This window comes from Cyrtonyx montezumae, unplaced genomic scaffold, assembly GCF_038088225.1.
Source record: "Cyrtonyx montezumae isolate F1298 unplaced genomic scaffold, pur_monq_1.0 scaffold_23, whole genome shotgun sequence".
In the NCBI taxonomy this organism is placed as follows: Eukaryota; Metazoa; Chordata; class Aves; order Galliformes; family Odontophoridae; genus Cyrtonyx; species Cyrtonyx montezumae.
The window spans coordinates 10155939-10181366 of record NW_027071970.1 but is presented as its reverse complement, the minus strand read 5'-3'; the positions used below and the strand labels follow the sequence as shown (position 1 = coordinate 10181366).

General features: G+C 38.9%; 1 protein-coding gene across 1 annotated transcript; it reads right to left on the bottom strand.

Moving 5' to 3' along the window:
- Positions 1 to 1667: 1667 nt before the first annotated feature.
- Positions 1668 to 23791, bottom strand: MPHOSPH9 (M-phase phosphoprotein 9). The gene is made up of 23 exons (XM_065739162.1): positions 23669 to 23791; positions 22843 to 22993; positions 21633 to 21722; positions 18740 to 19227; positions 18099 to 18222; positions 16138 to 16228; positions 15170 to 15273; positions 14614 to 14739; positions 13333 to 13769; positions 12355 to 12513; positions 11207 to 11294; positions 10312 to 10527; positions 9442 to 9489; positions 9013 to 9077; positions 8577 to 8678; positions 7427 to 7564; positions 6799 to 6974; positions 5881 to 6045; positions 5385 to 5505; positions 4527 to 4630; positions 3471 to 3682; positions 2887 to 2955; positions 1668 to 2315 (listed from the first exon to the last, which is right to left on the bottom strand). The coding sequence occupies exons 1-23, from the start codon at positions 23773 to 23775 to the stop codon at positions 2214 to 2216; spliced, it is 3483 nt and encodes a 1160-aa protein (XP_065595234.1). The 5' UTR covers positions 23776 to 23791; the 3' UTR covers positions 1668 to 2213.
- Positions 23792 to 25428: the final 1637 nt, after the last annotated feature.

Sequence of the window (25428 nt, the reverse complement as noted above, 5' to 3'; positions counted from 1 at the left end):
CGCAGGTGGGGCCGGGTGCGGGGCAGCTCCTCGCCCGCCGGCTCCGCGCTGCCCCGCTCGGCGGATGGCTTTATCCCCGGGGCCGAGCCGTGCCCCGCGCTGCGGGGAACCGCCGCTTCCTTCCCCGCGCCGCGCCGGCCCGGCGCTCCCGCACGGCGGCGGTCCCCGGCGTTATGGCGCCGCCTGGCGGCCACGCGGAGCAGCGCCACGACGGAGCGGGCGGACCCGGCGCGGGGGCCGCGTTTTCCAAACGTGCCCCACTTTGGCTTTTTAAACAGTCTGTGATGCTAAAGACGAAACGTTCGGGCCTCCCACTGCTCTCCCCTGGAGCTGCAGCCCCCCACCAAAAGGTCGGCCTGGAAGTTCACGAAGAGCAACACCCGACGCTTATTTTTATTCCCCCCCCTCCTTTCGGTGTTAGAAAAGCACAGAAATGGCCTGAAGAGCTCCGGCAGATGGAGGAGGGCTTTTGATTAAAAAATAAATCCTGACTCACGCTTCTGGAGGTAATAAAAAAAAGTACATGAATACCAACAGCGCTGGAGAGAATGGGAAGGAAGTAAAGGGAGGTGATAAGGAAAGGCACCAGAGAGCTGAATTGATTTACCTGCTCGTTTCAACTGCCTGTCAGGAAAATTGTGCCCGTTTCTGCAGCAGCAGAGATGAAAGAAAACAAGGCCATTAAAGGGAGCCACGTTAGGTTTAGTGCCGATGGAGTCCCTGCAGGAAATCCTGCTGCCTCAACGCTGCTTCAGAATGGTACTTTTATGCACTACCTGCTCATAACTGAAAGTGGTGGAGAGAAACTTCCTCAGCTAAATTGGCAGAGCTGCGTGGGGAAGGAGAGAGCCTTCTTTTTTTCCCCCCCTCCTCTCAAGTAAGAATATGAAATACCATCAAAATTAAGCATCTAATATGAAATACCATCAAAATTAAGCATCTAATATGAAATACCATCAAAATTAAGCATCTGCTCCCAGAGCCTGCACGCCTATCCAAGCACGTCACTGCCAAGCATTCCAGCCCAGTGCAGCATTTCAGAGCAGAAGGGAAAATGAGTAACTCAGAGCCTTGACTGCTCTGGTCGTGCATTAAAACAACCCCCAGGGCAGGAGGAGATGCACAAAGCACTTGATAAATAGATGAATCTTCTAAGAAAAAAGTACTGTGCATTCTTCATTAAATATCTTTACAAAACAGCACTCTAATTTTAGAATTAGTCCTTCACAACAGCTATTCTGGCCTTCCCACTGCAAAATAATCACATCATTAGTGGCTAAACATCTTGAACAAGGACAGGACTTGAAACACACAATATGATTAAAACCTACATTATTGCTGATGCAACATCCCAGATCCTATTATTGTTCTTGGGCTGAGAGAAATAATCTAATTAAACATTTATTTAATATTAAAATACAAACTGAAATATCAATGTTGAGCAGTAATTCAACAATATGCCGACGAGCAAATACATATTTTTCACCAAGAAAAATGCATGTCTGTTCACAAAGACAGCTCAGATCTCACTTGGAAGTGCGTGCTCTGAACACTGGCATGGCACAAAACCCACCCTGACTTAAAGCAGCACCTGGAGGTGGTGAGCTGCATCCTGCAGTGCCAGCTGCACTTGAGTGGCTCACTGAGAGCAAAGCTGGTGCTGCCAGCTGCACGAATCCCAGCCCCAAGGGCACCAGAACACTACTATTGCTTGTAGGTTTGTCACCATGACAAATACCCATCAGATGAAAATGAAAAGGATTTGCTACATCACAGGAGTTATCTAACACTGGTAACTCATGCTGCCTTCTGTACTAAAATCCAAGGCTTCTTATTTGCCAGTACTCACAACGTGCCATAGATACTTAGAAAATGGTGACGAAAACAAGTGCAAAACACAACAGCTTCTGGAAAACAAGCTGCCTTTTAGTTTCTTATATAAATTGAGTATCACTATTTAAAAATAATATTTCTAAAAATATTACAATTCAGGATAAACATTGCTTTCTCAAGGGTAACAAAAATACGTTGAAAATCTAGGTGGCTGTTGGAAGTACAAAATATTGCTGCGTGTAAAGGGGAACGTGGCTGTAAAACTACTATTGAGGGCTTATAAAAATACAAAACATTTGCATTTACCGAGTGCATAACTATATATTAGTGCAAAAAAAAAAAAAAAAAGGAAAAGCATATTTGAATTCAAGAGAGAATTGTCAAAGGTTTGCAGAGGTGCGGAGGACGTGGAATCTTTTCAGGGTCATTCGTATCAATCCCAAATTTCTGTTAATCCTTTCCAAACGATCTTCCAGGGCTTCCTAAAAAGAAGGAGTTAACAAAAAAGGGGAAAAAAAAGATTTAATAACATACAACAAAACCCAATGATCCTCATTTTAAAGCCAACGCTGCGTGTATTCCTGCTCAGCCTGTATCCTTCCCATGCACTCTGTTAGCACCCAAAACCAAGAGCCAGACCTGCAGGCTTCTTGCATTATTTTTATGTATGTGTGTGCATTTGTGGGCTGTCAGTTTTTATTTTTTGGCATGGGCTTCCAAGAGTCAGATCAACAAAAACACTATGAATTATATATTTTTTTTTTCCCTGAATCACTATAAATCATCCAATCTTACACATTTTTACAAAGCAATGCACACTATGATTGAGGTAGATTCCCTGTTATCTTGTAGTGCTGTGAAGTCCAGAGCCTACTTTCCACGTAGACTCAAACTTTAGCCATGTTCAGGAAGTAACAGCTCTCAGTGGCATGGTAAAATTCCTGCAGAATTGTATTTATACTCATTTCAAAAGCTTGAACTTTCATCTAAACTATGTATCCTCAAATTCTGGAGGAGTGACTTGAAGAGAACAGTTGGTAGAAGATTTTTCACCTGATTTAATCTTGCTTGCAAGGTCATTCTTCCACCAGAACAAGGTATTCGACTCAAAGCAGCCTCAATCTAGCAACAGAAAATACTTCAGCTGTAAATGATAGTTACAAGTGCCAACATAAGCCCTTCCTAACTGATCTTACAGAGCAAGAGGTGAGGTGAATAGAGAACAGACACATGCCCAGCATTGTTCTTAGACACTAACTTTTGTTACTGTAATACTATGCCACACGAGTATGGATTTAACATATATGAGCAGCCATTCTCACAGATCGTTTTGAAGAGAACAAAAATAGCCTTTTTTGTTTGAAGGACTGATTTAAAGACATTTTCCACTAAGGAAGAAGGTGTATTTACTCCAAACTTTCTGACCATGCTGTGCTCACGTTAAAGTGACCCTCCTTTAACAACATAAGGGACAGGAAAGGACTCTAGTTTCAGAACAGGAATGGTAATGCCACATTCCTATGTTAACTCTGGAAATTAGACATGAACTTCAGCCAGGTGCTGTGCAGGAATACACCCCTCACCTCTCATACAATAACTGTGCTCAGTTACAACTTTAAAATAAACATTATTTTTGCCTGTTGCTTTTCTTGAGTCAGCTCATCAAAAAGCCTCTCTGTTTCAGCCAGAGTCTGAATCCTCGGTGTGTATGGGAAGTCCCCCTCACAAGGTGATGGCACTGGCTCACAGTTCTGTGCTATGCTCCTCTCGTCCCAAGCTGTTGCTTTCTTCATTCCAGTGCTGACAGATTCAGCACAAGAGCTGTGTCTGACACCTGAACACTGCCTTCCTATCAAAAAGAACAACATTCCTTTTATTTGTTTTGTAATGGCCTATTAAATTATTAGCTAAGACAGAAAAAGAAACAACAAGAAAAGCAGCACAATCTCTGAGGTATATCAACTGAGGACAGTGAGCAGCAAAGCCTCCTTAGCTTTCCTTCAGCACATTTTCCAGAAGAATGCATAGCACTTGAACAGGTCATCTTTCAAACCATCTTTTTAACACAGCATATTTTGTGGTTAACAGCCTCACGGAGCGTGCTCATTAAGAATGACTTGCACTGGTAGAGCATTTCTAAATATCACCTTGTAGGCTAGTTGTCATGAAAACACTAGTCTAAATAAATACATCCATAAAAGCAAAAGCAGAACATTGTGACAAGAATGACAGAAGTGAGAAAGATTTGGTTCAATCATTGTGGAAAAAAAAATCTCAAACAACTGGCTTTATTATATTTACTCTTTCTATTGCTAAACATTGCATTACAGAAAGGAATTTTATTAGTTTGACTGAGTATGCACATCTTAATACAGGCCCCTGTGAGATATGCATTGTATAACTGAGTTAAGCAGAGGAGAATATATTGCCCTTCTTTCTCAATTCGATTATTTTTTGTTTTTCTATTGTGTTTGTGCACACACAGATACATAAAAATAAAAATGTATGAATAGTATTTCTCAATTTACAGTAATAAGACAAGATATGGATGGTTTTCAGAAATTGGACTCCACAGAACAATGTGCCAGCTTTCTGCATTATAGTAAAAACTGTTTCATCTGGGAGGTTAAAGTACATTTTATAAACTTAAAGAAACATACAAGGAACAGTTTTTTCCTCCTTTAGGGGATTACCTTCTGTACCATCAAGTGAAAGAAACTGGAGTCTTTTTCTTGGATTACTGTGCTGTAAAGTAGATGGAGGAGCAGTTTCCAGGTCATCTAGAAGTATATCAAATCTACAGAACAGCCAGTACACAACAATTAATTGCTGGAAATAATTTATTGCCTGACACAGTACTTCCTACCTTGGCTAAATAAGTTATTTATAAAACTATTTCTATCCCACAGGAATTCCAGGTCTTCTCAGTAGTGCTAGTGGCACCATACCCTGATGCACTCCTGTTTGTGCATTCATATGAGATTCTCCTGGAAGAGCCAAGCCACCCCTCAGGAACTGAAGCAGTGCAACACATTCCTTCTTTGTGCACGTGTCACACACTTCAGTCGTGTAACTAAGCACAGTCACTGAAACTCTCCAAGCCTTGCCAAGCAAAAATCTCTATAGGAACCATAGTACCTTGTTTCAGTTACCAGAAATCTTAAGCTCATACATGTTTTAAAGTGTTTGTAAATGACATGGAAGGTAGATGCTACTTTCAACACTGACTTGCATTCCCTGATAAGCTGGGTGTGAATATGGACTTACTCCTACAAAACCTTCTCCAACTTTTGTCACTGATCAGTGTCACATCAGGATGTATAACAAATATATCTCGCCTTACTGAGCTCTAAATAAGAGTAATGACTCGAGTTTCTCTTGCTGTGTTTTAAAAACTAAAACTTCACTTAGTACATAGAAATCTCCAGGTGACTCACTTTTTCCACGACTTTTTACGTGAACAAGAAACAGCAGGAACAGTCTGAAACCTGCATAAACACACTGCTGCTATTACAGCTGTCAGAACACAACTGCGTTCATAAAATTCATACCTGGTCACTGTGTTTTCATTTTTGCTAAGTAAATGGCTAAATCCAGGAGAGAGATTTTCTTTTGGAGATCGTTTTGGGCTGTATGTCACAGACACTGGCGCCAGCATGATCTCTCGCCTTGCTGTGAGAGACAAAGTGTGTTTGAGTACTGCACAGGGAGAAACTTTAGGTATCCCCTACTTACATGACCTGATGCTTACACCTTTAAGGAATGCTTTTCAAAGCATTTTTTATCTTTATTTTTATTATTATTTACTATTATTTTACTTTTATTGTTTTATTACTTATATGAAAAGTACATTGCGACACAAAAATGAGATTCTCATGTTTTCTATGATTTTAGGGGAGGTTTTGTATTAAGCTAATAGATAATATGGGGAAAAACAGACAACATACCGTATCTATTTTTCTTCTAGAACAGATTCCTATTATTCACATACCCTAACTTACATTTTCTTTTTGTGCAATGCAAACTAAACTTCAGAAAAGCACTTACTGGGAGTATTTGATTTCCTGTTTGATGGGGGAAGAGATGAGGACCTCTGGCCACAAGGGGAGCTGTATCGTTTGGGTCTCTGCTGGTCTCTGCCTTTCTCTGGGGATCGGTTGGCAATAAGAGAAGTTTCTACAAACCCAACAGTTGGACGTCGACTTGATGTTTCTAATTAAAAAATGAAAAAAGTGATTCTTTGATACATGAATCCATAAATATTGTCAGCTTTCACAACAACCACACGTAGGACTGCCTTTTGCAAACACGTTTGTGCTGCTCTGCAGAAGACTCACACCTGCTCATTGTTATCATGAAGGTGATAATTTAACTTATCAACGAGGATTTTTTGCAGCACGTAAGGGGCAAATGAAGTTAAATAGTTGTTTAAATGAACAGACAACAGAATGTTGCACAGAAGCATCTTTTGATTAAGAAGGCTGGTATACCTGCCTCAACCATAACCATTTCAGACAGACAACCTTCTCTAGTTACAAGGCTTCCCAAATCAACACAGTTAGATTGGTCCAGTGCAGTACCACAACACACATGCCAGCACTCATAATAACATACTGATACAGCACTATGAGAACACTAAAAGGGATTTATATATTTAACCAGCTAGAACTTTATAAAGACTCCACTGTTTATAAATACTGAGATAGTCTTCGAAAGAGGACATCAACCTAACAGCAACCACTGAAGTTTTAAACAAGTCCCTTAGCTGTATCATTTTGAATTGTCTCAGGGAGACTCCAGAAATCTGCATGCTAAAAAAAAAAAAAGCATGCATTTTACTCCAACACTGAAGTTTGAGGGCCATTATGCTGAGAACAACAAAACCAAGATGCATGCAAACAAAGAAAAGTCAGTAAGTTTAGGAATATTAAAAAAAATAAAAAAAATTTGAAAAGAAAACATTACTGGCTGATGCATCTTCTTTTTCTGTCTGTGTACCCCAATCTTTAAAAGCTTTTATTTCTTCAAGTTCTTTAAAGGCTTTTATAATTGGTGCTTCTGACATCTCATGGTCCTTCTTTTCAATTGCATTTGTTGAAGACTCTTCTTGGGAGGAATCTTTTTCAGGAGGAGAATGATACCTTAAAGAATGAGCAGAGGGAGATATCAAGTTTTTCAGCTTTATTTCAGCTATCCAAATGCAAGCTGAACAGATTAAAAAGTAATAATAATAATTTTGATTTTCATAGCTGCCAAAGCAAGATTTTTTAAGAGTTGGTCTTAATTTCAGTAGAACCTCAGATGACAGCATTACAGCGAATCCAAGAATCCTGAGTATGAGTTAGGTTTGGTGATCTGACATTCTGCAAACCACATACATACTGAAAGCTACTGTTGTTTCCTTCATACTAGAAAGGATATTGCTTTGTTTTTAAGGATCTACAACACTTAGAGGGTTTTTGTTTTGTTTTTTAACAACTCTACTTAACATCCTCACAATCTGGAAATATGATTCTGTTCAATTTGGAATAAAATTATGTTTTAGAGTTGTTTGGCTTTAAATCATAGTGGGAACTGAAGGAAACCAGCTCACCTTGAAGGAATATAGGCTTCTTCTAGTCTGTTATCTCTGGGACTCTCTGGGACTTCCAGAGGCTGGCCAGTAAAGATTGAATACTCTGCTCCTGGTATCAACCACTTTCTCCTGCTGACATCAGGAGCAGCCAACTTGCTGTGGAACCAAAAAGAAAATCCAAGTTTTGAATGATTTTATAATTATATTTGTTTAATGAAATAAGAGTATTAATTATTTATTCAAGGTAGACAGAAACAGATCTGCAATAAATCTGTAAAGAACTACTTTATAAGCATGTTTCTAAAGGTAAAAAAAAAAAAATTAGCTAAAAGATCACTAAAAGATTAAGAAGCAACAAATCAACTTCCAAATACATACTGGCTCTCATTCCCTCCTCCTCCTTGATAAAAACCATCTTCCACATTCTGTTTTTGTTTCCCTCCTTCTCCCCCCCTCCCCTTCAGAATCTAGTTCATAAATACTGAAATAGCTCTGAACAGAAATCTGTGCTTGCCAGTTACTAATAAATAAATTGCTTAGGTCAACATACTTCTGTTCAATATATACACATTAACATCTCTGAAACGCATTATTTTGTCTTCTTGGATTTCAGTTCTGACCTGGGACAGACATCCAAGGGGTCATAGCAAAGTACTAAAAACAAAGGGGGCCAAAGCTATTCAGGTCATTAAGATATAGCAGCATCAAGAGAGTTCAACTTCTGATGTTTTCTAACATGAGTTCACAATCCAAACTCCATTATGCATTTTAACTGAGCTTCCACACTTTTCTCAGCATAACTGTAGAAATTACATTTAGAATCACAAGAAGCAGTAATTGGCCTTTCAAAAATCAAAGACAAAGGTACAAAGAAAATCTCTTTTGTCTAATTGGACAACTTGTTTTAAAACTATTTGTGCTGAGCTCTACCCAGCTGAGCAACTGAGACCAAATGCATGCAGAAAGACTAGAGACAGTTTGCCAAAGCACATGTTATCTGTTTGTTATTTTTTAAATCATTTATTGGCATACGAAGTCTGGATTACATCACGTGTCAATCTGTGGGTTAAACTGAATTAAACACATCTTGAACCACATTTAGCCAAAGAACATTAAAAACACTGCAGAGCATGTGACCTGTTTTCATATTATTGGCATATTCACTTACTTGGCACAAGAGCTTCTTAAACGACTTTCAGTAACGTGACGAAGCTTCAACATATTTTCATGCTCTACCTGCTTGAGCTGAGCTTCAAGTTTTGAAATTGTCCTAACATAGAAGTAGCAAAGATGCAAAATAAGATTATTTAAAAGCCATATTACCTGGAGCTTACTTGTTTTTTATTCGCATATCCTGAGTGAAGCAGAAGAACAAGAGTAACTAACTTGCTTTCTATGTATCTATAAATACATATACAAACATGCATTTGAACTCTGAGTAAGTCAGGCAGCCTAGCTAGAAAGAAGACAACTGCAGCAGTAAAAACATGAAATGCTTCACACTATTCAACTAGAATTACAGATCTACAGCCTTTATCATCTAAGTTTGGGCCACAGCCTGTTATGCCATGCTTTTGAAGCAGTAGTAACACGTTGACCTTTACCTTTTCAGATCGGAAATCTGGGTGTTTGCATCAAGCAGTTTGTTTTCAGTTGCATTTAATGTATCCTACAAAGTACACAAGTGAAAAAGTAACAAGTCTGGAAACTACACAAAGGTATGCAGAAGAAAAAAAAAGTAACTTCAAACTGAAAAGTAATACGTTAAACACGCCTTCCTCTTGGAAATGAAGTCTCACTGCATGTCCTTGACTTTACAGTTTTTGCTGTCTGTGAATGGAATGTAATAAACTTAAACTCCCTCTTCTTCCCTCTCAGGGGCTCTGAAGACAGTCAGAAGCTTTCAGAAAAACAAGTGTAGATCATTCTGTTTGATCTTTTTTCTAAATACTTAATTCAGTTCATTCTAAGCCATATTTTGACAGACCTTACCTGCCTGCTTTTTTTCTTTTTAAGTAACAGAGCAGACTTACCTTTACCCTTTCATGTTCTTTTCCAAGAGAATCATATTCTCCTAAAAGCTACAACAAAAAAACATAAGGAGAGTAAATAGAAAGAACAGTTTTGCTGAGCACTGTAAAACCATCTAAAATTTATTATCTAATGCATGTATAAGCATTATGGGATATACAGAGTATTTTCACATTATTTGTTACATTCCAGTATCTTCTATTCAGAATAAAGGACAGGAGCTAATACAATACTTATAATTGTCAAACAAATTATCTTTAAAGGAACTGGTAACTGATGAAGCTGAACACACCAGCAGAATTAATCACTGGCTTTGAAGCTGATGTTGTACTTTGAAATTGTAACTGGTACAAAGGAAAAAAGTTTGCACGTCAAATACCTTTTCCCCTTAATAATCATTTTTCCCAAAACAAACCAGTTTAGACATTCCATAAAGTTATTACTAAAGAATCAGAGAATAACTCTTAATTCAGACTAAGATTAAACAAAATTAACAGCTTGAGCAAGTTGTGCTGACTTAAGAAAGAAATTCAGTTCATTAAAAAAGAGAAAACTTGTTTAAATTTCCTATAGTACCTCTAAAATTAAGATACATTAAAAGCACAAAGTAATAAGATACCTGAGAAAGACTGCTTGATGTTAGCACATCAAGTGCATAACTGCTGCTTTAAGTAACTGTTTAAATGCATCTATCAGGTCTGCAGCATCACCTAATGGGTCACCTAGGAAGAGGTGAACCAGGTATTTCTGCTCCTCCAGATGTGCATTAAGATTCTGTGGGATTACACCTCAAGTGGTTTTCCAGAACACTCCGGACGTGCTGCATTCATAAGATGAAATATAACTGTAAATACACTTTTTTTTAAACTTACATTTTGAAACATTTTATTTTCTTCTTTTAACCTCGTATTTTTATTATCAGATAACTTATAAGCTTTTTCAAATGCTTCCTCTAGATCTTTAAGCCTTGATTTTAGTCTACTGATGGTATTATCCTTCTCTTTATTGCTCGTGCGCATTTCTTCAATACGTTCCTGCAAAACTTTGGAGGTATTGCTAACTCCATAAAAGCGTTCTCTCCAATCTGCCTGTGAAAAATAAAAGCAAGATAATTAAAATGCTGACCTAGAAGAATTTGATTTCTGAATCTGAAATCATCTAAATAAAACAAAAGCGTACATCTGTTGGTGAACTATGCAAGAGTTGCCTCATTTTGTTATGGAGAAAGAGCTGAAATGAAGACTATGCTTCCCAACATAGGAAAATGTCTAAAAGGTAAAACAGATTACCTTCCATGCATCTAACTTCCATCAGAACAGGACACAACATACTGTTCTCTGAGCAATAAATGTAACTATGCTGTCATAAAGTGGACCTAGCCAGGAGGACTTACACAGATAATACTTCTGCCCCAGTGCAGAAGGGGTTTGCTTTTAAGCTTTAATGAGTAATCAAACAGGAAATGATGAGACTTTTTTATTTTTAATTAGTCCTGTTTCAGAGAGATTATCAGACAGTGTTTTACTATTAAACATCATTTGGCCACTGGAAAGATTGAATATAGGCAAACATTATTATGATTCAATAAAGGAGCATTAAGAAACACAGCTAGGAAAGTCACCCACGTAACATTTGGGCTGATGTTGTAGTAAGGAGAAAGGCTGAAAATAACATATAGGAATACAGATCAGCCTAACAGTGATCAGGTGCATTTCCTTATCCTCTTAGTTAAAAAGCAACTTGAATTCACTAGGAACACATACTTACCACTTGCTTTTCTAGCATACTATTCTTATTTTCCAGGGTTTTTATACGAGCACTTGCTTCATTCAGGGCTGCATCTAACTGGTCACACCTATTTGGAAGATAAATATTTCCATCATCTCCTGAAGTTTTCAAGTAATAAAACCACATTTTACAGCTGCCTTTCTTTCCTCAAGCATCCCTGCTGCTTCTGGTGCCTGGGCTGTAAGCTCCTAGCACAGAACCCAGCTGCTGCACCCAGCACCTCTGCAGGGAAGGGCTGCAGTGCCCGTGCCAGGCAAGCAGTGCACAGGGAGCACGTGCAGATACTCCAGATGGCTCTGAGCTCCACAGCCAAAAGCAGCTGAGGCATCAGCTCCACTTGAGCTAATTAACGATGCTGCGTGATAATTAATGACTGAAATCGTATCACAAGCTTCTTGTAACTCAGTAAATGACTGCTCAGAAGTCACTTTTAATAGATGGAACCCACTAGTGCTAGAAGATGAGTACAAAAGAGTCCCAGCTACCCACACGCTTTTTCAATTATTCTGAAGGCCATAAATTTTGTGGAGCATTTTAACCATCTAAATGTCTAACATATATTTTGACTGACAATAATGAGATAAAATCACACTGAACTTCTACAGTAATCACTCAGGCTACACCAAACAGAATACACAGGTGAGGCACACAGCCTCCAGCAGTAATATCCAGTCAAGGAGCACTGCCTGGCAAATTGGCTTTATAAAGCCACCAATGAATTTCAGACTTCCCCTGTAAGAAAGATGAAGAGGTATGATGCTCACCAGCATGACAGGCAAACACCATCTCATGACAGCAATCCTTCCTTCCATTATAAATTGCTTAGGACTACCCTCAGCCTGCCAGCTTTTGTTAAGCAAAACTTCCTCTGCCTTCAGCAAAAATTAGGTTCAACAAAGCCTCAGGTCAAAACATCACACTTGCTGCCTAACAACAATTTTAAACTCCTCTTAAACCAGTGCATTAAGTAACACAAAATACACGTTTAATAGTAAAATACCAGCATCACAGACGTATGATACATTCAGAATTAAGAGATGACAAACATTTCAAAATATTCTAAACAAGCACACATAGCTTTCAAGGTAGAAATAAATATCCCATAACTGAAGCAGAAGAAACAGTACCTGTCAGCAAGATTTTGATTGATTTTCTTCAGGTCTTCAGAAGCAGCAGTTGTATGGCTTGCCTCTAGCTCCTGTTTCAAGCTATGTATCTCTGCATCGTAGTAAGCTCGTAGATCAGCTATGTGTCGAGCATGTTTTTCCCTCAAGTTCTGCCTAATCCTATATTCAAAGATAAGAACAAAAATTCCAAGCTATCAACACAGCCAGGAGTTGCCAGCTGTACTCATTCAGACAAACTCAGCACATAAATATGTCTTACAGAGCTTTGCCACAGTCAAGTTAAAGCAAAAAAAGCTTAGTCATCTGAAACAGTGGTGCAGGCAGCTAAGGCTTGCATGGAAGTATTCACATTCATAATACAAAGCTTGAGTATCTCTTCTCTTCTGCTCTCTAGAAAATATGAGCATAAAATCAAATACTCAAACTCACAAATTAACTGCCTTAAAATCATGACCCACTGCATAAGCCTCTGAACAGATATAGCACATCTGCTTGTCTGTGTGTAAATCAACAGCTTCAATAGTGATTGGTAATTGTTTTTCCCAAGCACAGTAATTCTGTGCTTCTCTTGCCATATCACTCTAAATACATTCAAAACCATACTCGCCACAGAAATATGAAATTCTCTACCTAAATTAACTCCCTCACGCAGCCTGAGGAGCAAGCATGTACTTTTACTTCTATACATAAACAGAAATAATAAAAGCATTAAAACAGAAAACTGTTTTGCTTTCCAGGTAAGGCTCTGACACCCATGGGGCTCAAGACAGACAGTACACGCACTGTGCCTCAGATTAAATAGTAGGTCTCAAAAACATTTACAAGAACTGGAAAATGACTATACCATCCCAGAGCCAACTCCCTGTACTTCAGGGAGAAAGGAAAGGGGACAGAGGGGAAAGCAATGCACAGCTATGTTCAAAGCTTTGAACTCTCCAACTTTTTAAAAAGGAAAATACAAACAAAACAAGAACTTACCTTGACATTACCACAGGATCTTCAGTAGATGTCACTGAAAGACCACGGTCTGGCAAACTCTTGTCACCACACTGAGTAACAGAGGATGGAGTCAGAGTCAATGTTTCTTCCTCCTCAGTGTTTACTAAAATATCACTGTTAGCATCAGTATATGCCACTGGAAAGGGAGTGCTGCCTTTGTCTTCATTTTGGATTGGATGATTTCTCCAGAAGTCCAAATGCACAGCTCTGCTGCTGGCAGGATATTTTGGAGGATCATCAAACTGAGACAAACTGCTTGTCTGTGAAAATGAGTCTGTGTCACAGTGACTTGAAAATCCAGGATCCACCATAGAGTCTGGAGAAAAAGGAGTACTCTCTTCATGAATATTGAAAAAACAGTGTCCTGGATTCTGTTGACCTGGTTTCATATGCAGGGTTGGGTCCAATGTCAAGATCTAGGAAATAAGTTATAATGCTAAAAAAACCCACGTGCTTGTTATGGTTTCATAACAAAACCATAACAGTGCTTTAACTTCTGTTCTCGCAAATGGAGTTACTCTGAAGGCATTAGTCATCCACATAATACATTGCAGGAATTATACTGAATATTACTACAATTATTCGATACTGACAAGCAACTGCAGAGGAGATCTGTAACAGCTTAGAAGATGACATACATACTCAAAAGTTTGCCACTTGTTTCTGAGTTTCCAACAGCAATAAAAGACAAATCTAGCATCTGCAGCTGTCCAGAAAACTTTTGAAATTTCAGTTCTATATATAAAGGAATTAGGATGTCTGCTTGCAGGCTGAAACAATAACTTTATACAGTTAAAACTGATTCATGGATTACATAAACAAGACAGCCACACTGTAGCAAACATTACACATTCAAGCAAAGACTGGAAACTGTATCCTGGAAGTGGGTGTAGAAATGGATTCCTTATAGTTCTACAGCCTGTGCCTATTCAGGTTCATGGGTAGAAGGAACTTGTTTTCTTATTGCTACCTATGAGACACTGCTTCTGCAGCTGCAGTTCCACGTGCATTTCATCAGCTACAGCAGATTTGCCCTTGCACCATCGTCAAGGTTGTGCTGCAAAGATGCTTGTTCACTCATAGAGTGTTCTTAGAGGTTCTTTTCAGCTGGATCACTTCCCAATCTCGTTCATCACACAGCTGCAAAAATTGCTGTTCCAGCATAACACCGGAGGTGGCAGCAGGTGCCAGTTAATAGGTTATGGCTGCTTTCCCATCTTATCTTCAAACTGAGATACGAAATGTAGATAACAACATTACCTCTGGTGGGTGACTTGTCTGGGAAGAAGGAATAAAACTCATGTCTGGCAGCTGGTTGTTCTCCCTTTGTCTTTTCTGATAAATATCCTTCAGTGATGATGGCTTCATTTCATCACCAGAAGACAACTTAACAGGCAAAATTTATATATTAGTCTTTCTATCCTCCATCCACAATTAGATAAGAGAAGTAACTTCTTTCTTCAGTGGGGGAAGGGGGGGGGAAGGGAGGGGCTAATGAAACAGTTCAGAATGGAGAAAGGTTCTATCCACTGCATCTAATTTAAATAAGTGTTTTAATGAGGCAAATACACCTTTAATATACTAGTCATCCTCTTTTTGTCTCTTACACCATTTCTTTTAGATGAAAGAAGGTCAGTAAATTCTAAATGAAGGTAGCTGGGGAAAATGAATAATGAAGAAAGAGAATATGAAACAGTGAGAAAACAAAGGGGGTTTCACAGAAAACTTCACTTCAGAGGGGCTGATTCCATTGTAGAGAAGAGTAATGATGAGAAACAACTATTAAGACAACTCCTAAAACATGTGCAAAGTTTACCTGATCTGGTGATACTTTAGAGGAGAAATCAGCAAAGTCACTTCTGAAGTTCTCCGGTAAAGAGTGATACATCTCCTTCACATCTAGTTTCCAGTATGAAAGTCCTGATGAAAAGAATCATTGGGGAAACAAATTTCAAGCTCACAGATCAGGAATCCCAAAAATATTAGTAAGATGTTACCCTGCCAGCTAACAGAACAATGTTCTAGTTACGTGCACCCATTGCTTAAAGATTTTATAAAGAGAATATAAAGAGAAGTTACAAAAGTCTCAAACCAAAGCACAAGCAGTATACATAACCAGTATTATAATACACTAACCTAAGGTATAAATTAGTGAAAATACCTGGATATGCTCTTTGGTGCTCAAGATTATCCTCATTTACCATAAATTGCCATATTTCTAACAGCTCCAGCATAGCACATAAAACTTACATTACCCAAGGATTAATTCTAGACAGACATTTGATGTTACAGACTCTTCTGTTTGGAGTTCAACTGCACTCCACATTATGAAAAGAGGCTGACCACCAGGACTGGGAGATGTCTTTATTCACACAGCTACTGAATCATGCCCTTGGCTTACAGGAATTCTGCTTCTGTTACCATGCATTCCTGTGATAGCTAAACAAATGATATTAATATCTTAAAAGGTTGTTTTGTCTCCCACCATGACTGTAACACAAGTTACATTATAAAACAGTGTTAAATACAAAACTCAGCCCTGGAACACCAAGCAATTTGAAAAAAAAAACTGTCCCATGTCCTAAATGTGGCAGCAGCAATGCACAGTTTGAAACAAGACTAAGAGCAGCAGAATTATACTACACCAAAAATGATCAGCTTCTCCATGCTCCTACCTTAATTGCCATCCTCTCCCCATAATTATTGGAGGTGAGCTCCAGTGAGAGTTCTAAAAACAAAGAATTTAACAGAAAAGGAACTTCAAGTACAAGATATTGACTATACCTGAAGTTTCAGACACTACAGAATTCGAGCTTTCTGTTGGCTGATTGAGGTAAAAAGTGTAAGGTGGCAAAGCAGCATCAGTAGAGTCTGTCTGAAATTAAAAAGGAAAAAAGTTTATAACAGAAACCACACAGCAAAGAAAAAAGATAAAAATGGTGTAATTGCTAAAAAAAAAAAAAAGAATGTAAATGTCATCAGACCTTTTAAAAAAATGGGATTACATTTAATTATACATCATAATCCAAACCTGTGCACTTGATATCAGGAGCAATAGGCACCGAGAGGGGAAGGAGCAAAGCCACACCATTAAAGAACACTGATATTTCCCAGTTCACATGCCACACCACTTCAGAGCATTCCTAGGTTGAAATTTACACATTTAAAGTTCACATCTAAACCTCCCTGCTCCTTAAGAGGCACAAGTCCATAGAGGGATGACTTACAATAAAGTATTACTCTTTCCTCATGCTAAGACTGGAATTTCTTCCAGTCAGCTGTTATGACTCTGCCCACCACAAAGCAGGAGGTAAATACTGTCTTTCATCCCAGACAGACAAAGTATTACATCCCCCCATCTAAGATAGCGCGTATCCTCCTTCTCATCACTCCACATTTCCTAAGTTATCCCCCCAGACAGTTATAGAAGCAGTTTTGACAAAGTTGGGAACAATACATGGGGAAAAAAATGTACACAATTAAAAATCTGCTATAACTCTCCTTTTCCTTAGGCCAAGGAGGAAATGTCCCCATACAAGCTGATACAAAAGCAACTAAGGTACCTGGATTTAAAATGCTCATCTCACACTGCTCTTTCCTACCCTACCTCAGGCTTTTTGTTCCATCACAGCAGCTCAGAAGTCTTAAGACCTGGCAAATTCATACAGCTCAGAGAACTAAAGTAGGATTGTAACCGTTGAGTTAATGAAATTAAATACATTAAAAAAAAGCCTAAAGCTTTTCATTGTTTTCCATGAAGTAGATTTTCACCTCAAGGCTATTTTGTCCCTTTTAGTGCTTTTATTCTCCTTTGCCTAAGGAGGGAGAAAGAAAAACGTAAGAATTTGATTGGTTCCCCTTCAAAGGAACAAAAAGATAAAGGTTTATTCAAGATCTGACTTCCTGGCAGTAATTTCCTTAGGCAAGCTCCTGAAGCCAAGGCAGAAAAAGAGACAATCCACAGCAGTAATTAAACTCCTGGATTGAAATATCCCCTTAGAGGAACATCGGATTTCCAGTGACAACTGAAGCAGACTAGAAAGCAAATCTAAACAGCTACTCTTACCCTTTCTGGATCACCCTCAAAGTGACCACTGGAAGGAAAACAAACCCTGTCTTGAATAAACTATTCGTATTTTCTAGTTCTCCCATTCTCTTGTGGGTGGAGCCACTCACAATTTCAGGAATTATTTCCTTAAAAATAGTATAAGGAGAAAGGTTTGTGACAATTAATACACTCTAAGTAAACCCAGAACCTCACAGTTATGTCTGTGATGACTGTTTGTACTATCATGCTGCATCATATCCTTTAAGGTCAGAAACGTGATTAAACTTCCCTCCCCAAAATAATGAGATTTGTGAATACACAGAAAGAAATAGTCAGGGAAGAGGAGAAGGGACAAAACAAACTGGAACTCCTCAACTTGGGGGGCACCATAAGTTACCATGACCCAAAGATTCAGTTGAGAATGTGACTACTACTACCTCTGTCAGGAAATAACATCTGCCACCAACACAAGCTAAGAAAAAGACAACACAAGGAATAAAGTCAGTCAAAGCAACAACATTAGTAAGCAAAGGATGATCCAAGAAGTAGATTCTGCCCACAAGAACTTTATATGTGAATGAGAACACCACTACTCAAATGCTTAAAACCAAGTATGAAAGCATACAGTGAATCACAACACACAACTAAATATATATCTGAACAACAAGAGCAAAATTAAAAACTAAAAAAGACTTACATTCTCAAGTGGTGATTTCTTTGCTTGCTCATTTCCTTGCATAGAGTTCACTCGTACTTCTTCTGTATTTAGTCTTTTTGGTTGGTTTTGTTTCAACTTTTGGGCCCAAGATGTTAAAGATTTACTAGATGGCAAGCAACACACATACATACCATAAATATATATTCCCCTTTGTAATAGAGGAATAATCCCTCCAGAAATCAATTTCAATAGAAAGGAAGAGAAAGTATACAACTCAATGGCATTACCATCTACGCTGTACATTGAGATAGCACACCTCCAAACCCAATCCTCCAAAAGCAGGATCTGTTCCATTACATATTACCAGAACACAAGTTCACCTTCACCACTCTATTCCTCCAACAGTGAGGAAGTTTTACCTCCATAAACGTAGGGCTATCAGGGATTCACAGGCACCATGCTGTCCATGCAAACTGATACTGCTCATGGCCATATGAAGCCACTGTCTTTTAAAGAACTGTATTTGTCTGCCAAGCACAGAGCTTGGGGGCACTTTTGTGCAGATTCTTCTTTTAATTCCTCATACCATTAATAAGTTCCATTGATTTCTTAAGTCTTTCTAGTTACCAACAATAGGGACTGTACAACAAATCAGTAAATTCAGAAAGTTTACTACTTACCTGTTTTTTTTCCTGCACTGAGCTTCCTTCACCTTATGTTCAAATTCAGCAGTGTCATTCCTTCCTGATGAACAGTCCTCCTCTGTTTTTTTTGACAGAAGTTCTCTTGTATGTTGAATGCTGGCTACAGCTGCATTACTCTGTCCTTGTGAAGTGTTGTCCATGCAGTCTGGGCCCTTGATAACATCATTAGATTTGCCAGCATCCAGTTCAGAGGCAGACAGGGTCCCGTACCCACTATTCATGGAAGCATCATTTGTAAGACATTCCTGATATGGATCAGATGCATCTGGCTGAGCTTCGATTTCATTAGACCTCAGCTGATTGAGGATGCATTCATTTCCTTCAGAGACTTCAGAATGCATCCCCATTTGACTTCCTAGTGATGAGAAAGCATCTGTAGACTGCCCAGGCAAACTTCTGCTCTTGCCATTGTCCAGGTTGCTGGTCTGGAATTTGACTAACTGCCTTATTTCATTCTGAATCAGCTAAAGAAAAACAAAAGAGCATGATCTCATGGGAATTTTCACCTAAGTCACATTTATATTTTGATGCAACCTCAATTCACATTCCTAGTGAGATGATTAAAGTACTTATTTCAAACAATTCCTATTTTTCAATGCATAGAAATCTCATGCATGTAGTAGACAGTATGCATACTGTGCATAACAGTAAAAGGGGAATGGTAACAGTTCCCAACTCCAAGCAGTAAGTTACAGCAGTCATTTATCAATACAAAAAAAAAAGGTACATGCAGGTATTGGCTACATGCCTTAAGAACAACAGTTATCCACTGGCCACCTAAAGAAATCCAAGTTAACTATATCGTGAGAAGCAGGTGAAGTCTTTGACTAGATTTAAGTCTAAAAGAATTTATAATTCAGATTCACATATTTAAAGACTGCAAGGATGCCTTAATGGAAGTACAAACCATTACTCTGTTACACAAATAGGAATAATGTACCTCTGTAAGATTACTTACATAAAACTTGGCTTCAAAATAAATCACCGAGTCAGCATCTGATAGAGTGGAGCAAACCTATAACTAGATCACTTCAAGAGATCTAACAGGTAATTTGATGTGCAACACCTACAAAATTATTTCAGTGTATAAGATGAGTTGTGTGTGTATGGGGTTTTGTTTTGTTTGCTTTACACATGCAGTGTTATACTGAAACAACTAAATTTTTGTCAAGGGCTACAAAAAACCTTCACGTCAGCATCCATGGCCATGGAGCTGCACTGCTGCAGAGCAGTACTGCCATTACTGAACTCTGTGAGCACACAACTCATTACCAGACCAGAGTACACTGCTGCTTTCAAGAACACATTTCAAACCATATTTCCCCCTGGGAAAAAAAATGTGACTTTCAGTAATTTGAAGAATGTGGAACCACGTCACTGTTTTATTCACAGAAATACAGTACAATACTCACATATGAATAGCAAGTGCAAAACAAAAATTGAATAAATATTATTTATTCTTTGAAAGCAAGAAATAATAAAAAGGCTTAATTTCAGAGAAACCTACTTGCATTACAACTAACTCAATTTCAACTCAGTCTTACAATGCCAAAAAAAAAGAAAAAAAACAGGGATGAAGTTTCTGCCATAGAAAAGTTCTCTGGCAATTTCAATCATGACTGAAGGAGTCATTTGTGACTTAATTCTGTAATTAACTCTGTCCAAAAAAGTTGGGAAGGGAGAATAAAAGGGTTAGAAACAGAGTTGTTGGGGGAAAAAATGATTAGATTCTCTGCTGACATTTAATGTTTGTCAATAAGGGTTATTAATTTTGTCTATTATTCTTATGAGAACGTGTTGAATTTCCTGTTTTTCACTAGGTCACCTGCATAGCAGTTTAAGTGTGGAATGGCTCCCTCTAGTTCATCATACAACTGAAATTAAGTTATGGTCACTGATCTTTGTATTTGGTGTGGCAATTCACACAGCTACTACGTCCCTGCTGATACCAAAATCTAAACTCTTCCAGAGGTATGCTTTCCTATTAACAAAGACAAACAGCAAAGCCAACACAACAGATTAGTCAAGACTACCATAAGCAAGTAGTGAATCAAACCACTACATTAAGAGGAAAGAAATACGAGGTGAGGAAACACTGGTGAAACAAAAGCAACAGAGTGGGAGAGGAAAGGAAAAAAAGGCAGAAGGGGAAAAACAGGAGACAGGATAAAAGGACAGTACCTCTTGTTAACTCACTTCAGGAACTGTTGGTTACTACTAGTGTAGAGGGCATAAGGGGAGGGAAAAACAGCAACCAAAATGATGAAGACATTAAATATTACGTATTTATAGAATACTGTCTCTTATACATACATACACATTTCTTCTGTTTTAACTGATAATTATGTTTCTGCAAAAATGTGAACCATCATGTAGAAAGTTCTTCATTCTCAGGAAGGAGAATGTTCAACTAAAAGGTGAAATAGGTGTTCAGCTATTACAGCAAATGCTTTTTCCTATGCTATATATTGTCTAGATGAGGAAATTTCCTTTTCTGATGAGAAGAAAACTGCACTGCCTCAAGATTCAAAATGATACAATACATAAAAACAGCTTGTGCCTACAAAGTCCAGTTATCATGAGGGCACACACTTGTGAATACAGAGAAATGAGGCAAGAAATTTCACTGCTGAAATGGTTCCCACCAGTTACATTCTTAATTAGCCACAACTACCTCAAATATTCATCCTGTAAACTGTCAATCCAGACATCCACTACCGCCCTGAATTACAGCCCCAGCACTCTCATGAGGAAGAGTTGGAAATGCCAGAGGCCATGCTGCATTTTTTTCCTCCATGGCACCATGGAAAGAAGGACAGAAAAAGAAACATTCAGCCTAACCTATCCACGCAAATAAGTCATTACTTACTTGGATTTGATGGTGGAACTGTTCCTGCTGGGCAACTATTTGTTCCTGGCATTGTTTTTCTACTACTCTCAACAGCTCCAGCCACCTTGCCTATCAAATCACAAAGTAAAATAATTAAAGCATGATCATGCTGCTCCTCGTGCCTTTCACTCAAACTATGCAACAGTTTTGCAATATTATACTTCTTGTTGGACATCACACAAACCTTTTCTAACAGCACTGTGCCCATGTGCCCCGCAGTACATGCAGGCCCCTATGGCCTCAATCAGACAAGAGTGTTCACACATCCCCAGAAAGAAAAAGATCATGTCTACAGTTAAGTGTGATTTTTAAAGAAGTGGATAAGAGAAATAAGTTATTCTACTTCTGTACAGAAATTCCTCCCTTCAACAACCAAGCCAAAGTAAAGACACACGACTCTTTTCACTAAAGCTAATAAAAAACAAGCACATAACATTGATGTCCCTAATGCACAGAACTAGTTCTTAACATTCAGAGTTTACTATGCTAATGCTTACAGAGCCTGAGACTTGAAGCCTACGACACAGAACACAGACATCTATATTCTTTCCTTGGATCTGTTAAAGAGCACCAAATTAAGCATCTGTCAGAAGGCATTTGATTGGACCACAGCCAGAAAGCTCAAAAATTCTGCAAGAACAAGCCCATGGTGTGGAAACTTGACGTTCCACAGGGAGGATAAAAATAATGATAAAACAACAAATAAAAGAGGGCAAAACACTTAAAAAGGGCTTGAGCAAATCAGCTTACTGTGCATGAATTATTACTTCCATGTTGTTCCTAATCTAAAAAGCTAACAACCTGCACCTCCTTACAAACTGAATAACTACAGGGGAAACAGTCATTTTTAGAAGGAAAAAAAGCAACTGACTTCCAGGAGGACTTCAGCCCTCAGCTTGAAGTGCTGCAGTTTTAAAGGTTTCAAGTTTTTAGTTCAAAAAACTTGGAACCCTAATCTCAACAGTGGAGAAACCATTTGCACCAGTACTGTTATATAAAACACTCTTACATGGGAAGAAAATTCACAACAAAATCCATCTATACTAGTAGTTCACAGCATAGTAAATGGACTTGCCCCATTAAAGAATGAACATTTATATACTGCTAAACAACACCACCATTAGATCTTCCCAAATGCAAAGCTGATACATTAATGCATTTATTTCTATATATAAACCTTAACAAGTACCTCACAGTTCTTCACAGCTTCAGAGTCAGCATTCCCACTGTTGTGGATATCTCGCATGTAGGAGGTGAGCAGCTCAACAGAACCAGCTATAAATGAGGACCTGTTATTCCCTGAGTAACCAGAAACTCTGCTGGGATTGGATGAGGGGCTCCTAGTGAAACACGAGGAAAAACATCTCAATTATTTACTGTGCCAGCTGTTCAACATAGTGGCCAAACGATGCTATACAACCATAAGAGAATTACATGCTTCATTTACATTGTGACCCTAATCACACTGAAAAATAGAAGTGATACACTCATAAGAATGAAGATGAAGAAAACATCAAGCTTCTGTGAAATGAGTTACAAAGTTCAAGACTCCAGCCTCGTCTGGAGAAGATGCACAAGTAAGCAACTTGAAATTCTTATAGCAAGCCACAGAGATCACTGATCTGACAGGTGGGCCATACTTACACTTCTTATTCAGTGGAAATAACCTGGGCACTGAATGGAAAACCAATTCCCTTTTTCTAAGCCACTGTACTCTACAAACGACTTAAAGTACTACATGGTCTTCACAAAGAATAACCCCTTCTAACTTGACCAAGAGCATTTCCCCACTTCTCCACTCAGGGAGACAGGAGGCAGTGGAAGTTAATAAGCTTTTCAGGAAGATTTAACTTCTCTTTCAGTGAGGTTTTTCTCATCAAGCATTTCATCTGCAATTATAAAACAAAACTGGAATATATTGCAGTGTCACCTTGGTAACAATGTTAGCAAGCATACCATCTGCTCAAAGCAAAAATACTGAAAAGATGTTAGGAATTCCTCCATCATAGCATTACCTGTTACAATTCAAGTTACCCACAACTCTGTCTGTATTCCTGACATCAGAATCTGCAGAAGACGAAGAAATTTCTTGCACAGCATTCACCAAGCCATGACTTTCCATATCTTAGATCCAAGTAGAATTATACCCTGCAAATACAAAGAATTAAAATATCACTCTCCTATTAAAAATAAATAAATAAATAAATAAATAACTTGCAATTTGGTGAAACTGAATTTGACTGAAGAGGCAGTTCTTTGTGTCAAACCAGCCCAGGACATGCTAGCATTCCAAGAAAAACTCTCCATTGCCCCAAACTACATTTGCAAACCACTGCTATTTGGTCAGCACTGTACTTGCTGTGATTCTCAGAAGTCTAGAGTAGGCTCCCACCACACACTGAGCCTGGGCTAAAAGGGGATGTCTGAACCCAAAATACTGCAGGGAAAGCACAGGTGTGGGTTTTGTTGGTTTCAAATCTGGGGCTTCACAGTCTTTGAGACTTCTGTGGAGCACAACTAGAAAGTAATGGCCCATTGTCAAACCATTAGAATTGGTGGAAGAGGCTCCATGCCCTCCAAAAAAAAAAAAAATCAAGAACTACTGAGCTAGACTGCAGCTGCCCAGATCTAACATAGCTGCTTGTGTTCTTTGATATAAGAAACACCTTTTTTCCCCTCCACTCAGAACACTTATTTTATTATTATCACATAACACTAATTGAAAAAGCATTACAACTGTTCTGAGATTTTTTTCAGCAATTAAGTGCAAACCAAAATTCCACATCATAAATACATATATAAAAAACTACTTGTGCATTGGTCTTGCAGCACTCAAAGCTGCAATTGACAAGAATGGCAGCATTAAGTATGCTTCTAGCTTCCGTATGTTCCTCAAGAACAAAAAACCCCTTGAAATACATACATCAATCAGTTTTTCTACAAGGCTTACTTCAGCATCTTCTATGCCCTAGTGAAGCCACCCCGCGCTCTAACACTGCAGAAAAACCTTATGATCATTTTGTAGAAGGAGAACATTAAGAAACATCCCCCTAGCAGCCCGTGGTAATACAGAGAATAAATCCCCACTGCCTTGCAGCAGCCCAAAGCCTTCAGAGCACAGCCATTCTTTACAGGGTTTACAAGGACACACTGCTGACTTTCACAGATTTAAGCTTGCATTATTTGTGAGTACACTGGCATGTCTCACACTGATAGGTTTAAGTGTAAAAACTCATTTCTACCAGAAGGGCAGAAATGTCCAATTAATCTCCATTTTACTGCTGTGAAGCAGGCTGTAGTAAGATGCTTTGCGAGCAGCGAGCTACCTGAACTCCTCAGAGCAGGGCTCAAAAGGAAGGAACTGGAAGGAAGTTAGCACAGACACACACATCCCTTTGACACAGCTTCCTGGGATTAAGTGGAAGAAAGGGGGAAAACATCTTTTTGTCTTTCTGCCATGGCCACGGAAGACACGAAGCGGGTGGCAGGGTAGCAGGTGGTGGCGGGGCCTCTCTCAGACACCCCAGGATGAAACCATTTGTGGCCTCTGTCAGCAGACGGGTGGGCCTGAGCCGCGACACTAACACGTTTCATAACCTCATTAGAAGTCTGCCCGCATTAAATGCGTATAAACAGAAAGGGAGTTCTAGCGTGGCTGAGGAGCAGCTCAGCTGTCACCTGCTGCTCCCGCAGCACAACACGAGCCCTCATTCTGCCAAACCCCCGCACGGAGGAACAGGATTAAATGAGCCGCGAGGAATTAACTCACCAGCAC

Excerpts from the sequence above, each read along its gene's own strand:
- MPHOSPH9 (XM_065739162.1), bottom strand. The coding sequence starts at position 23,775 with ATGGAAAGTCATGGCTTGGTGAATGCTGTGCAAGAAATTTCTTCGTCT. Across the intron at positions 10,528-11,206 it reads GTATGCTAGAAAAGCAAGTG|GCAGATTGGAGAGAACGCTT; the intron begins GTAAGTATGTGT and ends TATTTTTCACAG. Across the intron at positions 9,078-9,441 it reads AAGAACATGAAAGGGTAAAG|GATACATTAAATGCAACTGA; the intron begins GTAAGTCTGCTC and ends TGTACTTTGTAG.